This window comes from Parasteatoda tepidariorum, chromosome 2 (genome assembly GCF_043381705.1).
Source record: "Parasteatoda tepidariorum isolate YZ-2023 chromosome 2, CAS_Ptep_4.0, whole genome shotgun sequence".
Classification (NCBI taxonomy): domain Eukaryota; kingdom Metazoa; phylum Arthropoda; class Arachnida; order Araneae; family Theridiidae; genus Parasteatoda; species Parasteatoda tepidariorum.
Window position 1 is genome coordinate 41,344,502 of NC_092205.1, and position 15,914 is coordinate 41,360,415.

Consider the following 15,914-nt stretch of genomic DNA (forward strand, 5'->3'; position numbering starts at 1 on the left):
TTTTTTTTTTTTTTTTTTTTTTTTTTTTTTTTTTTTTTTTTTTTTTTTTTTTTTTTTCTTTTTTTCATTTGGAAAATATGTAATTAAATGAATTTGTCATATAATTGATTTTTAAAGTTAAAAAAAAAACAAATTCCTTAAAGTGCAAAAAAAAAATTTTTTGTAAATTATTACACTATTACAAGAGAAGCAGAATAAAAAAAGTTTTTGAAAATATACTTTATTATTTTTTGAAAACAGGCTCTCTTTGTTGGACATTTTAACATTGAACTTGCCTAAAAACTCATTTATAACATTCTTATAAATCCTTTTAAAATTAATATATTTAAAATTAAAATATAATAAAAGAATTAGTGTATAATAAAAATTTTTAAATTTATCTATAATAATTTTAATACATTATAATTTTACAGAATTGCAGCTACTCCTAAATACCCATGGCAAAGTGAAAGGTAATTATTATGTTTTTAACTAAGGAAGAGTTTTTGATTAGTTCTTTTTGTTATAAATAATAATAGTGGTTAATTTAATTACAGTTCCGATAATAATTTTTAATTTTTATGATGTGTGTGTATATATATATATATATTCTGGGTGTCCTAAAAATGTATGGTCTACTCCATTATGCTTGGGAAACTAGGGAATTTCATGCTACCAAATTGAACATTTAGTTAAACTTCTTGCAATAGGGGCATTGCAGGCATTTGAAAGGTGCAAAAAAGTTGAATTCATGCCATACTCTGTCAGTATATCACCACACAATCAGTTAGCAATTTTGAAGGATTTTGATGATATTTCATACATTAGTTACGATATCACACTTTGAAGACAACGTTGTTTGATGTTTGCCAATGGTCCCTGCATCATTTTCATGCAGATTATAGTTATTTCTATTATTCAGTGCCACCTATCACCTATTGGGAGGAAGTTTAACGGATTGTGAAATTTAACGGGAGGAAATTTCTTAGTTCTTGAAGCATGATACTGCTAATTATAAATTTTTATCATCTTTCTTTGTTTTATTTGATTGATTTTCAAAGACCATAAGTCTTTTTTACTATGCCACAATCTATATATATAAGGAATGAAACGAATATTCAGCCATTATTCGGTGTTCGGCTCTTTTGCGGAATATTTGGTTAGATATATATATATCTACATGCTAAATTTTGAATATTTAAGAAAAATTTCTATTATTATTACTGTTAAAAAAATTTTAGTTCAGTAGAAAGCATAAGCCTAATCCATTATAATAATATATTTTTAAATTTTTTTTTATTAAATGTTTACATTTTCAAAATAATTTAAAATATTTATATCAAAATATTAAAATTAGCTCAAAATATTGTCCAATTTTAAACTCTTTTCTTTTTACAGTACTATTCAACTGCCTGCTGGTTCAGTGAGTGTAGCTAGACAATTTTTACGTTGCACTCTGCATCAATTAGCTCCTAATGGAGTGTTTGTCCAAATATTTCAGTCACACTGTTTAGGTTAGTTCATGAATTTTAATGTACTTTTTTATATAAGTTTTGATACTTTTATATTAAATTATATAAAATATAAAAACTTAATACAACATTTTTAATTTTTATTTAAAATTTAGAACCTGAATTCTTTAAAACTATGGCTTCAGCTCTTGCAGATTTCAATGAACTAAATCAAGTAACACCTCTTATCTCATTGTTTGAAGTAAGTATATAAATATTATTCTATCAATAAATGGTTCGAACCTTTTTTACCCTTCATCCATGTGCCATTTATATTGAAGTACCTTTTACTAGCTTCGAAAATGTTCTATACAAAATTCTCGGAAAGTTAGGTAAATAAGTTGCTTTTTTTTAATGTCAGGAAATACATATTTTCTTTTTTTTTTTTTACATAAGTTTAACTTATTTTTTGTTAAAAAAGATTAAGCAAATGGTACAAAAATCAGGAATAAAATTTTAAACCTACAAGAAAGACATGAAGAAAAATATTTCTTTTTGGTTAGAACTCTAGATGAAACAGTTTTGGAATTGCTCAGTGAAACTTTTATAATTGCTTTCCAAAAAAGTGAGCCCCCCTATTAGGCCTCAATTTTACAAAATTTCAGTTTTGAATTATTTTATTTATCCAGTTTTTGCCTCATGGTTGGAGGGATATTTATATTTGTAGACAAAGGAGAAAATTGTAACATTGGTGTGTTATTAAAATGCTAATATTTTAGTATAATTTACATACTATTTTTCAAGTTTATTTTGATTGAAATGTCTCTGAACAATCCATTTAATTGAATGCCACTGTTCTCAATAACTTGATAACAATTTGTTGTTTGCAATTTTAATAATTTATTTGTAATTATTTGCTTGTAAATGTAATAATAATAAATAGAAATAAGAGCCTAAATAGTTCCTTTTAGGTCCTATATAGATTTTTTTGGTAACTTTAACTTTTGTTCATTTGATTCCGTCATTCATTTCTACATAATATGTTAAAAAAATAAAGAAAGATGTTTATATATTGTACTTATTTATCACATACCACTTTAGATAAGTGTGATAGTTACATTCTGTCTTAATCTTTTAAAATAGTTAAGTAGATGCTAAATATATTTTTCACAGATTTTATCCAGTTTAAGATTAGAATTTATTGTACTAGTTGTCCATTACGTAAACAATTAAAATTTTATATTTTTTGTATTGTAAATCGTATGGAAATGCATATTAATATACAAATTATCAACTCTTAAAATTTATATTTAAAAAATATAGTGTTTAGTATTAATTATAATAAAAGGCTTGCTCTCAAATTTAAAATACCATATTTATGCCACATTTAAATAATTGTTTGTATAATTGCATCATGATAATTCTTTGGTGTTTGAAAAAATTTAACTTCTGGGAATAAGTATTACAATCTCATTATATTTAGCATAGCCAAAATAAATAATATTTAATTATTAAATTTTTTTCAACAAAAATGCCTTGTGTTTTGTTTTATATAAGGATTCATCATCCAAATTTTAATTTCTATATAATAGGATAAGCTAATATATGTTTTTTCATTGCAGAATATGAATGAAAGAAAACACCTTCATTTTGAAGTTATTTTTCACATGCTAGATAATGTTGCCATTTATTTAGATTATTTGCCATTGGAAAGCAACATGCCTCAATGGGCATCTTTTCTTCAGCAATTAGATCTCTTTTTACGAAAAATTCTCTTTACTTTATCTCCTGGACCTATACGACTAAATAGTGTGTTGCAAATTATACTTTGTGCGTTAAAACTTCCAGTTATTAGGGAAGCAAAGGTTTGTTTATTTATCATTTTCTGAAATTTATTTCAATTTAACATTTGCTGGCAATTTATTTAACCCCTTAACAATCGGAATTTTCAAGAAAACGGTCATAAAAGTGCCTATTTTTTTATTCCTGAAAATTATATAAAAGTATGTGTATGAACAATATATATATACTTTTTTAATTTTTGATTTGTGTTTTGCTTGAAATTTTAAAAAATTACATTTTTAGGAAAAGCCAACATAATTAACATTACTATAACTTATTGTTGGTTTTCCAGCAAGCAAGGAAAATTTTAAACATATGTGTTTTAAACATTAAAAAAGAATTTTTTTAAACTTTTGTATAATATAAATAAAGATTGGTAATTTTTTCTTGTGTAATAAATTTCAAAACATGAAATACAGAGGCCAATGTGACAATCTGGACAGTAGTTCCGAGTTTCCTTTCTACATCTCTTATTGTTTTCATCTTTTCTGGAGCAATAAACTAACTATCTACAATTACCTTCAAAATATCCTGGCACTGCCATCTGGTGTGTAAAATGAGAAATAAAATCTTTTCGGGGCAAGAGGAATGAATTAGTTTTATTCTTATTGGCGCGTTACTACTGAACACTCCAGCCCGGAAATATCACGGGAGCAAGAAATAGAGGGAGAAACCTCACCCCGTCATTTTCACGTGAGCGGAAAAAAAGGGGTTAATGCAGAATATAAAAATAAGATTTGAAGAAACATTAGCTTCTTAATATTTTTAAACGAAGCAAAAAATTTGTATTAACAATTTCTTTTCCCCCGTCTATATTTTGCTTAACTATTAGCTAATTTTCATATATCGCTTTTTATAAATATGCTTAAAGTTTTAAATCAATAATATTGGCCTAGTCATGATTATGAATGAACAGACAGAAATGGAAGTAAAAAAATCATGTATACTTTTGAATAAAATAAAAATTGAGTTAATAATCCCCACAATAATGAAAGTATTTAAAGGTATTTTCTGCTTACCTCCCTTGAACTTTATCATAAATAACGAGAATTTTTACAATGTATTACAAAATAAAAAGTGATTATTAGATAGCTTTATGAATAATTTCATAAAAGCTCAAATGTAATTCTCCTATGCACTAGAATTAAGTTGATAACTTTGTTAAAGATGTATGTGTGTTTTAATTACGCTAATTGTTTACGGGGGGGGGGGGATTCAAAACCGATATTTTTTAAAATAGTTTTACATTTTTATAGTTCACATAATAATTTCTCCTATAGATTAAGAGTTTGTATCAGTTTTATATTTCAAGCTTTTCTGGGATAAAGTTCCCACAATGTTTTATGAAAACATCTCTATAAGGTGTTATTTTTCTGATCATATGCACTTTGTCAGATTAAATTTTAAAAGTTTCTTAACAATCCTCGACATTCAACAAAGAAATAAGGAAAGTTACACTTTCATGCACTCTTATATAGTTTTCTTGTAAAAAATGTCCCCATCAAAATTAATAGAAACATTTAATAAAACATCATTTTAACAAAACATTTAACATACATCAAAATTAATATAAACATTAACATAAAACATACAGAGATTTAAAGCATTTAATTAAAAGTAATCTTAACACGTAGAAAATGCATTGCAATTTTAGAAATAAACATAAAATATGCTTTTATGAAAAATAACTTAAATATTAAAAAAATTATTTTATAAATAAACAATTTTTAAAAGACAGAATTTATTAAGTGTAATTTCTTTAAACCTCATATACCTCATTTAACCATCATTCAAAACATTTTCATTTGATTATTTCAACAAATAAAGCTCTCAGTAACCTGTTTATTTTATTTAACTTATACAATTAGTAATAATATTGTCCATCTGTTTAAAATAAAAAACTAATGCTTATAAATGTTTAATAGTCTATTTTAGATCCTTTCTCTAAGATACTTAGTCATACTATACAGCATTCCTCTATAGATTACTATCAACTCTCTGAGCTTTGCACAGTTTGCAATAGAAATGCACGAGTGAGTTTCATTTTGAATTTTTAAACTAATTAATATTTTATAGATTGATAATTTAGTTAAGCTTTATTAAGGCTTCTTATACAATTTTTTTATATTAATTGCAGTTTGTGTTAACTTTTAATTGTTTTTTCTGAGTTTAATTCACAATGGGAATAAACCCACTTACATTTTCGAACAACGATCCAATTTTTTCTCTAACATTCAATAGAAAAAAATTACATTTAGTTAAGGCATTTATGAAAAAATATACCCTAGTACCTTGTGACAATTAGATGTTTCAACTAGCTATTTATCAGAGTAAATAACTTATTATTGATTAAATGAAATTTTGACTATTATTACTCTTTAAATTATGCAGCTAATATTTTTTCATTTAAAATTGATTTGACTATAATTATTTCACATAAAAGGTAGATTAAACTAAAGTTATATTGCTGGGAGTAATTTGTTTATCTACTAGAACCAAGTATGTAATATAATAAATTTAGAATTATAACCTTCCAATCATTAAGTCTTTGGGCTAGGTTGTACAGAAATATCCATCATGTTATACATTACTTTCCCATTGAATAACATGAGGAAAACTGGTTTTTTACTTGAACTGCATGAAAGCTGAAATTCATTAAAAACTGTAACTGATTTTCACAGATTTTGCTTGATATTTTTATTATGAATTTTGTTTTTATTTTGGCAGCTATTGTAAATATTTATAATGAATATATTGTAGAAAAGCAAATATTGTAGAAACGAACCTTATGCTGTAATGTGTTCACATAAAAAAGAAAATTATTTCTAAAAAATTCTTTTATTTTTTGAAATTTTATTAAATGTATATTTGTTACAAAATCTTAAAATTAAAATGCAGTAATTAGGTTAATATTACTAATCATCAGATTAACTAAAATTTAAACATTGTAACTAATTAATGTTGGCTGCTTTCTGATATTTCATCAAATTTACTATAAAACAATTAGCCCTAGAGTTGAATAGAAATGACTAATAATTGGGTATTTAAATTGTTATTGATATAATATTTCTTTAAAAAATCTACTAATTGTTAATTTCAGTGTAAATATAATTTGTCTTGAAATCTTGTTTTAGGAGCGTGATAAAACACTTCTTACAAGAACTGCTGTTTTTGAATTAATTCAGGCTTTGAAGTTTAAAACATCTGTTCCTGATGCAAACCTCTTAACTTTGGTGCAGGTAATTAAAGCTAATTTCTTATGATATTTTAAAATATTTATTCATTTTAATTTTTAAAAAAAATTTACTTATTCAATGATATATGCGTTTGTGCATGCCTGCATATATATACATACACATACGTGCAAATAAATATGTTTTTTTAAATAAATGTGTGTGTATGTATACAAATTATTTTATTATTTGTATTTTCTAATTTTTGTTTCATTTTTAGTTTGTTTTAGCTGACTGTGGAGGCCGTTTGGCGCCAAATGTTATCCTTGAAGGAGCAAATGTTGGATATGAGGCTCAATCTTCAGTAATTATGTTTGAATGAATTAAATTACTTTTTAATTTTTAAAATATATTTAAATATAAAATTTATGACGCAAATTTATAATTCTAGTATAAAACTTCAGCGGGAGAATGTATGCAGACTTATTTAAATGACACACTTGAATTTGTCTCTGATGTTCACACTCTCACTAAAGTGAAGGTAATTATTTATTTTTTTATTTCATCTCATTCAGACATTTTTATTAATATATTCAATTTTTTAATAATTTGTTCTGAGTAATTAAAGTTGTACCTCTAGATTTTTTATAATGTTGTTTTAAACTTAATTTTTTTAAAAATTAAAATTTATCAGGTTTTTTCAGTTCAGTTTTAGAATTTTACTACAAAAATAATTTACCAAGCCAAATTTTTTTAAGTAATGTTAAAAGTGTATATATATATATATGTATAAAATTATTATTCCTCTTTATATTGAATTTAGCCACAAAGTATCAGAAAAAAGAAATAAAATTATAATTACTGATTTTGCAATTTTTTTTTCAATTGAAATTTGTAAAATTTATCTACTTTTCAATATTTGAAACAATTATTATGTAAAAAAAAAAATTCTAAAATAAACCTTCAAAACACAGTTTTTTGAATTTTTCATTAGCAATGAATGCATTGCTTTGCAATATAAATAGTCTTTTATTGTTTTGTAGAAACATATAACATTTGTCATATATTTTTATTCATGTCAGCATTTTATAGGAAGATATGTCATATATATAAGCAGGAAAAGAAATAAAGATCAATTTTTTTAATTTAAAAAAATACTATTTTATAGAATATGTTATATGGTAATTCAACTCATTTGAATGAAGAAACCTTGGGTGGACATTTAAAAGCTGGCCTTTCTCAATATTTAGCTGTTGAATTTTCAAAAAATAATGGTCGTGACAATAGAGCTATTAGTCGCTATCTCCCTTGGTTATATCATCCTCCTACAGCTATTCAGCAAGGGTAAGTTTTAATACATTGAAATTTGATTGTAGTGTAAACATATGGTTTTTGTTTTTAAAATAAACAGAGCATAGGCTTAGAAATCTTTGCTTGAAAATTATATGTTTAAGATGATTTTTATGTTAAGATTTTTTTCTTTACTAATAATATTTACTCTTTTTCTCTCTAACTGACACATAGTTTAATTTTTATAATCATCTAAAAATATTGAACTAAAAGAATATTTAAGTTTCACTGAAAGTAAAAAATATTTTTCTTAAAAAACTTGAAAAAGGTCGTTCATGTAATCATTTAATTTTTTTATGGAATTTTTTTAATATTTGGATTTAAGTTAAATGCTTTTAATTTAAATCTTTGATTTTTATTTTATTTTTGATGATTTTTTTAATGTTTTTGCTAATTATTTTAATTTCATAATGTAAAAAACAGAACTCTTAAAATTTCATAATTTTTATATTAATGAGTTATAAAAGTCATATTAATGATACTCATATTTGAAATTTTAAACTCTTAGATTCTACTTTCAGTTAAATGCAGATTTTTTGACTGCAAGGTGCCATAGTAACCATTTTTTTCCATTTCTCATTTGTTTTATTTTTTTAGTTTTTGTTGTTTTATTATCCCCTTTCTCCCTTTTGTTTTAACATCAGATATAGTTTTGTTTAGAAATCAGATAATGCACTATCTTTTGCTTTGAGTACATAATATTGTATGTTCTTTATTTTAGATTTGACTCAGTATAGCCTCATGTGACTCTTCTCTGTTATTAACTCTACATTCAATCTAAGTTGAGAAATTTTCTAGCATTATTTTAGCTTGTGAAACTAAAGCAATAAGAACTAAACTTAACTGATTTTCAGTTTTCGTTAAATACTATCAATCCTAAAACTAATTCTGTAAAAAAAATATTCGAATTAGAGTTTATTTTTATGATTGTTTTAAATTATTTGTATTTATTCTGCTGTAGCTGTATAGTAAATTTGTAATTTTATTAGGGCAGCACCTTTTTGATTATGTATTGGTTCTTACAGTAATAGAAAGTAAAAATAAAATTATATTTAGAATAATATTGTTAACATTCATAAATTATAAAAAAAACTTGCAAATATTTTTACTATGTTTATTACAAAAGAAAAAAATAGAAGAATTTAAAAATCTGTTTAGTAAGTGAACAGTTTACTTTAATATTAAAAGGTATTATAATAAGGGAATCAAAAAAAAATTTTATTCATTAAAAAAAAAACATGTTGCAGAGTTTTTCTTCACTGGAAAGCATTGGTTTTCTTCACTGGTACATGAAACCATTCAGTAAAGTGTTAAATATTTTTTTTTTAATTTCAGTCCCAAGGAATTTATTGATTGTGTTAGTCATATCCGTCTATTATCGTGGCTTCTACTTGGTGCACTCATTCACAGTGCTTTGATGCAAACGCCTTCCCCATGTCAACCTATTCCTCTCGAAGCGAACAGTCATATTGCTGAACATATTCAAGTAATTTTAGCTGGATTCTCTGAACAGTCTAAGGTAATAATGTTGTGATAATAATTATTTTCTGCTTTTTAAGATAATTATGTTTTGAAGAATTTTAAAATTAAGTTAATTCAAACAAATATTGATTAAATAGGTATCTCAAATACTGGTAAGAATATTAGGTTTTTAAGTGATAGTCAATATTTAGTGAAATATTGAAGAATTTATCTGAGCATCTTCATCAATAAGTTTGCTTTATATTTATACAAACATACTTTCCAATATCAGAGACGTCTGGAAAAATCAGAAATTTCAACAAAAATTTATTTTTTTGTCTATTTATGAATTTTGGTGCATTAGCTTTCCAAATCTCTTTAAATGTGTAGGGATAGTAGTTATCAATAATGAATCAAGTTATCATGTCTTATATACTAGTGAATTGGAATTATATGTTTGTAGTGCTGGTTACGCTACAGTACTCCGCCACCAGAATTGAATCTGTGATAGAATTGGAGGAACAGATACCACTAGTTGATTTATTGCTGTTTTATGAGAAGCTAGGACGACTGTATTAAGATCATGGTACTTTTTGAGTGCTGATCGTTAGAGCTGTCTTAAGTTCATGATCGTGGTCGCTCCTGTGTTACCTTTAGCAATCGAGTGTATATTTGCCGACGTTGTGTGTGATCGAGGCTGAGTAGCAACAGTGCGAGGAGGTGGATAATGTCACAAGTAGCAAGTCAACTGTTCAATGTCGACAATCAGTTGAAAAAGGCGTGTTCAAATCATAGTGGGAGTTTCATTCAAGGTAGGTGTGTTCACATCACATCCGGGTCACCAATGTAGGTATAGTAGTTATCGACAATGTCGACCTTCATCTATGACAAGGTACCCCACCCTAGAATCAAGTTATCATGTCTTATATTCTAGTGAATTGGAATTATATGTTTGTAGTGGTAGATACACTACAAAATGTTTTAAAGTTATAGTTGTTTTTCTATATGCTGGCAAATGAAATAGAATAGCAATTACATACTTTAAATGGATTTTCAAACAAAAATTAGGTTTCAAAAAATCTCTTTATGCTAACACACATTAAGAAAAAAGTTTCTTATAGAAAATTATATCAATACCCTAAATTAGTTGACTTATTTACATAACGATTTATATTTATTATATTGTTCTATGCATCTGCTCATTGCAAATCTAGATTTTCAAAATTAATTGTTTAATGTTATTAGTGCTTTTTATTCAGTCATAACAAAAAATAACTATGCAATGTTAATATTTTTTGAATTTAAAGCAATAAGACCTTAAAAACATTGATTAATATCTAATATATTGTAACTTGAATAATTTATATTAATTCTCATTTTAGGTTTCTGTTCTGCATATGTCTTCCCTATTTCATGCATTTATTTTGTGCCAGGTAAGAAAATTATGAGGATAATCTCAAGTAAGGCAAAATTAATATGCTGCGTTATTATCAGTTTTTCTATTTATTTCCAATAAAAATGTATCATTGTTTTGTCCATATTAGTCTAATATTTTTTAATTATGATTAAATATTTGTGGTATTGTTCACTAACTTTATAATTACGTAGGGTTATAGCGTAATTATAAAGTTAGTGATCCTTTTTCCATGAGCATGTAAATCGAGATGCTTCACATGTAATGTGCTGCAACCTCAAAATAAATAATGATTTCTTCAAAACTTTAGTTAAATCCTGTTACTAATTTTCAATTGCAGTATTTGGTTTATAAATCAGAAAAATGTCTGACACTTAATTTTGTTGTGTTTTTCATATAAAAGGAATATAATGTAAAAATGGAAATAAATTTCAGGTGCTATTTTGGGATGAACAGTTTGGTATCAACAGTTAAATGGGCATTAAAATAACATTGCATCTGAGGGATAGATAATTTGACTTTATGTATCGTTCATTATGATTGAAGGGCCAATATAATAGAAGGTCATACTAAAGAGCGTCGGCTGTATCATCTTTTTATTAGTTACAGTAGTTTCTTTGTATAACACCTGCTGATGATATTCAGTTTTTCTCTCAATCAAAATTATATTAATAGCATACTGCCAAGTCTCCTGTTTTTTTAACGAAAACTCCTGTATTTTACCACTATCTCCTGTTTTCCGGTATATTCTCAAATTCCGCCGTATTTGGTGACATTTTTTTTAAAGAAAATGGAGATAAAATATTCGTTGATGGCAAAAATACTTCTCTTATTCCTCAACAGACAGTGCTATAGCCAGCACTGCAGTATGTTGAGTGTTAATAGTTTAAGTAATTATAAATAATGGTTTAAAAAAATATTTTTTAGATTAACATACATATGCATATTTTTTATTTCGCCAAATGTAAGTGCTTATATTATTTCCAATTTTGAATTTCTCTCTTTGACTTACATGATTATGTATGATGTATCAAAACTTTACTCATAGTCTAAAAAATGTCACTAGTAAAATCTCCGTTGTTTTATTTCTCCATTGTTGGCAGGTCTGAATCTTTTTCGAGCTAATGACATATATTTATTTGCTCTTGTATTCGCATTTTTTATCATCATAGTGTTTCAAATTTTCTTCAATGTTTTAATTATATATGAAGTCTACAGTGCATTATTTTGACCCCATAAATGTTTAAACTGCAAAATTTTATCTGCTGGAACAACCATATCCATAATTGTTAGCAACAAATTACCATCTTATGGATTTTCCCAAATTTGTATTAAACTATTACTTTTTTATCTCTCTCAAGATAAGGTAGACTCTTGTTAAAAGCCCAAGTTTAAAGTAATAGTAATATATAGAAGTAATGCTTTTTTTATTATTTTGTGTTCTATACTATTTTCTTGCTTTAAAGATAAGCTTGGTTTGATTTCGAAACTCTTGCTGTAGTATAAACGAATATTTATCTCTATAATATTTCAGTTATGGACTATGTATTGTGAACATATGGTTGCATTGAATCCACCAGGTAGTGAACAAAATCAAGTTTGTGGCTTAACTCTGACTGATTTCTGGGCTAAAGTAACTCCAGGAATACTTCAATTAGTCTGCCATTCAAAAGTAAATACTATTTTATTACCGTAATTGATAATTGTTCATACTAATTGTTTATATGGACAGTAATGCTGTATGTGCCTTTTGTTTATTTCTTCCTGATTATTTTTAAATGCAGCAAAATTAGAATGTAAATTGTACTAAATTGTTTAGACATACTTTTATTTATGCATGTAGAATGTCTGAGTGTTAAAATCCGTTTGTGTGTGCTACAATTTGTTCTTAAGAAATTGATAATTTTAATTGGAGATAATTATTTTGTTTCTATTTTATTAAAATATCAAAGCACTGTTTTTGCTGCCACTAGTAAATGTACTATCTGAACAGCTAAAATATTAATATTTTATTCATTTGAATGTTTTCTATTTAAATAAGATGTAGAATTGTGGCAAACTTAATTTTTTATACATACCTATAAAATAAACACTTTAGAAATTTATAATTTAAAAACAATAGTTTTGAATAAAAAAAATTTCTTCCATTTAATTTTTTCCATATTTCAATGTAATTCTTATGTATGTTTTACATTCTTGTGTGTGTAAAAAGAACATTTTTAAATGTATTGTTTCTAAATTGTGTGTCCCACTAGAACAAAAGCTTGTTTTATGAATATTTTAGTAAAATTGTATAGTGTTTTGTGTGTTTAGTAGTTTTTCACTTAAATTTTAATTGCTTTGCTGCTCATTTTTTTTTAGTTTCCTATTTATATTTTTCTCTGTGCAATTGTATCTTTTTTCTATATTCTCAATTCTTTTTCTATTCTCTTTCATTCTTACTATTCAGGAAGAGTACCCTCAGGTTGGCTTCTTCTCTACTTTTTCATCTTTTATGTGTGTGCTTTATATATTTTTAGATTTTTATTTTTTTTTTTTTCAAATTCTGATTTTTATTAAAATTTGTTGTGATGTTTTTTGTATGTGAAAATAAAGATATATTGTTGTAGTAGATCTGCATGCAACAAATTTTTAGTATCCTGAATTTATAGTGTTTTCCCTATAATAAGTTAAGGATGTTTTTATACAAAACAAATAACTTCTAAACAAAAATTTAAAAAGTGATATAATAATTTTGTATAATATTCACAAAGAATACTTGGAAAAAAAGCACAAAATACATCAGATTGTTATTTATGAAATTCAAATGTAACAAGTTATATTCATAATATATTATAATTATAGTTATATTATAAATTATTGTTAATTATTTCGTAATAAGAAAAACTATTTAAAAAAATTGTAGTTTTTATTTTAATGTTAATAAAAATAAATAAATTTACGTAACAAAGCATTTTTTTATCTAAGTTTATAATTAAATAATATTATGTTAAAGGTTATTAATTGTTATTGATTGCATTTTTCATATTTTATTCTGTTTAAAAGGTCTAACGGTATAAAAAAATTTGTTTTTAGTTGGCAGAAATGGTTAGTCTACATTTCTTGAGTTTGATGGAAGCTTTGCAAGAGTGTAATTCCACTATACTTGCCAGAGTAAGTTTTTACGCATCAATAACTGTTTTAAACAAAAATTTTCATAGTTACACAGGGTTCCCACGCTCCTTAAAAATCCTTAAAAACTGCTTAGTTTTTATTTTGAAAATTAAGGGCCCTTAAAAGTACTTAATTTTAATTCAAGGTTCTTAAAAGTCCTTAATTTCTAGTATCACTAGTTGGTTGGAACAATTTTTATATCTTAGAAAAATATCCACTGTTAAAAAGTATGTCTTTCGCCTAGAATGAGATCCTGCTTCGAGGGTAGAACATTTTGAATGCATGTGAGGGTAGGGGTTACNTGATTTATTCATTTTAACTAGTATAACTGTTTGAAATTCTAAATTAATATAATATTTTGAAATTATTTTAAATTTAAGTTAATAATTTTTTACTGAACTCAATTTTCATTTCATTTTCCAGCTTTTACCAATGTGGACACCAGTGTTGTATAGTTTTCAAGGACACGTAAGTAAATTGTATTTTTTCTCTCTTCCTTTCACATGCTAAAATACATCTAGATTTCAATAATCTTTCTTTCTTATAAAAATTAAGCAAATGTTTTCTGTATTGCTTTTAAGGTTCTTTAAATGTTTGACGAATAAATTTAGTTTCCTGGTTTTAAACCGAAGTTAAAAGAATTCAGATTTGAATTCTTTTAACATCTATTATTTTTTTTAATTCTTAATAATATATAATTAAATCTGAATTTAAATAATTTTTAAAAAGTAGTTTTTTAGTGATTAAATGTGATTTTAAATTACTTTATTATTATATCTATAATAGAATTTGTTCAAAACAAGAATTACAGCTACAGTTTTCAGAATTATGTAAAAAAAGTATACCTTTGCTAAGAAATGTTGAAAATATCAACTCTACTTAAAACACTTAGTACTTTCGTCTAAATAAATTATGATTAGGTTTGATTTGTAGTTACTCCTTTAGACAGAATTAAAAACACAATTGTTGTTTTATATTACAACTTAATCAAGCTTATTATGTATACAAATTCATATCAAATTTTCCATGTTTTTCCATAGAATTAACAAAGAACAAGTGGTTACCTATACTGAAAATTAACAAGGCCTTACCCTGAAATGAGTTTACGAAAACTTTCTCAAAAGATTCATGTTTAAATTATTAGTTCTGAAAGATAATGCTGCATTATTCTTCATCATTCTATTCTTTATAAAAACATTTGTCCTTTTGTTATGTAAAAAATCATACTTCTTAAAAATTTAATTCTTAATCAACTGCTATCACTTAATTTTTCTGCACAAAATCCAGTTTCAATTTATTCATCAGCAACTGTTAAGTTTTATAAAAGATTAAATTTACCGTAAAAAAGTAAATTAGTAGATTTTATCATTTAATAAATCATTCTTTTTGTTAGTTTTATTTTCTTCACATTAATTTTATTTAATAATTTTTTCATTGTAAGCATTTTTCTTTGTGTTGAAAATCTTCGCTAATTATAAAATATTTTTTACTAATTGTGTAATTCTACACTATAATGTCTTTTAAGTTTTGTAAATTTAAAATATTTTAAATTTTTTTACATAGTTGTCCGGAAATTTGCAAATGAGACTACAAGCTTGTGTGAGCTGTTGCCCTCCTTCAAGGTCCCCAGAAGAAGCTGCTTCAATCAGCACAACATTTTTGAAATGGTTGCAACGTTTACAATTTAAAATGGGACAAATTGAAATGCAATCCTCGACTGCAACACAATTTTATTCATTGTAAAAGTTTATAAAGGCCAACTATTACTGACAAACATATATTTTATTATTATTTCATTTTTAATGCTTTAGTTGATTATTTAAAAAAAAAAAAATTTTTAAACTTGTAAGCTTATTGAATTATTTTTATTAAGTTTATTCTAATTTGTTTTTTTTCCTACCAAGTCATGACCATATGTTTTAAATTGGAATGTTTGAGAAAATTATTTAAAATGTTTTAAGTAATTTTAAAACAGGCAAATTTTTTTTTGTAGTACAAAAAATAAATTTCATCTAAAGATTTGAATATATTATTAAAATTTCTGATCAATAGCAATAAATTTGAGGGGCCGATCTTTTTACTATTTAAAAA

The 15,914-nt window shown here is 25.1% G+C and overlaps 1 protein-coding gene across 1 annotated transcript in view; it reads left to right on the forward strand.

The window, feature by feature from the left end:
* The window catches only part of LOC107442821 (UNC-79 domain-containing protein), a 72,734-nt gene extending 56,905 nt beyond the window's left edge, over window positions 1-15,829 (forward strand). The window contains exons 39-54 of the mRNA XM_043042321.2: window positions 414-452; window positions 1,378-1,493; window positions 1,607-1,692; window positions 3,053-3,295; window positions 5,198-5,305; window positions 6,407-6,511; window positions 6,726-6,809; window positions 6,897-6,986; window positions 7,614-7,789; window positions 9,131-9,314; window positions 10,639-10,689; window positions 12,205-12,342; window positions 13,120-13,134; window positions 13,746-13,823; window positions 14,247-14,291; window positions 15,387-15,829. Of these exons, the coding sequence (XP_042898255.1) occupies window positions 414-452; window positions 1,378-1,493; window positions 1,607-1,692; window positions 3,053-3,295; window positions 5,198-5,305; window positions 6,407-6,511; window positions 6,726-6,809; window positions 6,897-6,986; window positions 7,614-7,789; window positions 9,131-9,314; window positions 10,639-10,689; window positions 12,205-12,342; window positions 13,120-13,134; window positions 13,746-13,823; window positions 14,247-14,291; window positions 15,387-15,566 (1,738 nt within the window). The 3' untranslated portion in view covers window positions 15,567-15,829. The remainder of the gene's footprint in view (window positions 1-413; window positions 453-1,377; window positions 1,494-1,606; window positions 1,693-3,052; window positions 3,296-5,197; window positions 5,306-6,406; window positions 6,512-6,725; window positions 6,810-6,896; window positions 6,987-7,613; window positions 7,790-9,130; window positions 9,315-10,638; window positions 10,690-12,204; window positions 12,343-13,119; window positions 13,135-13,745; window positions 13,824-14,246; window positions 14,292-15,386) is intronic.
* Window positions 15,830-15,914: the final 85 nt, after the last annotated feature.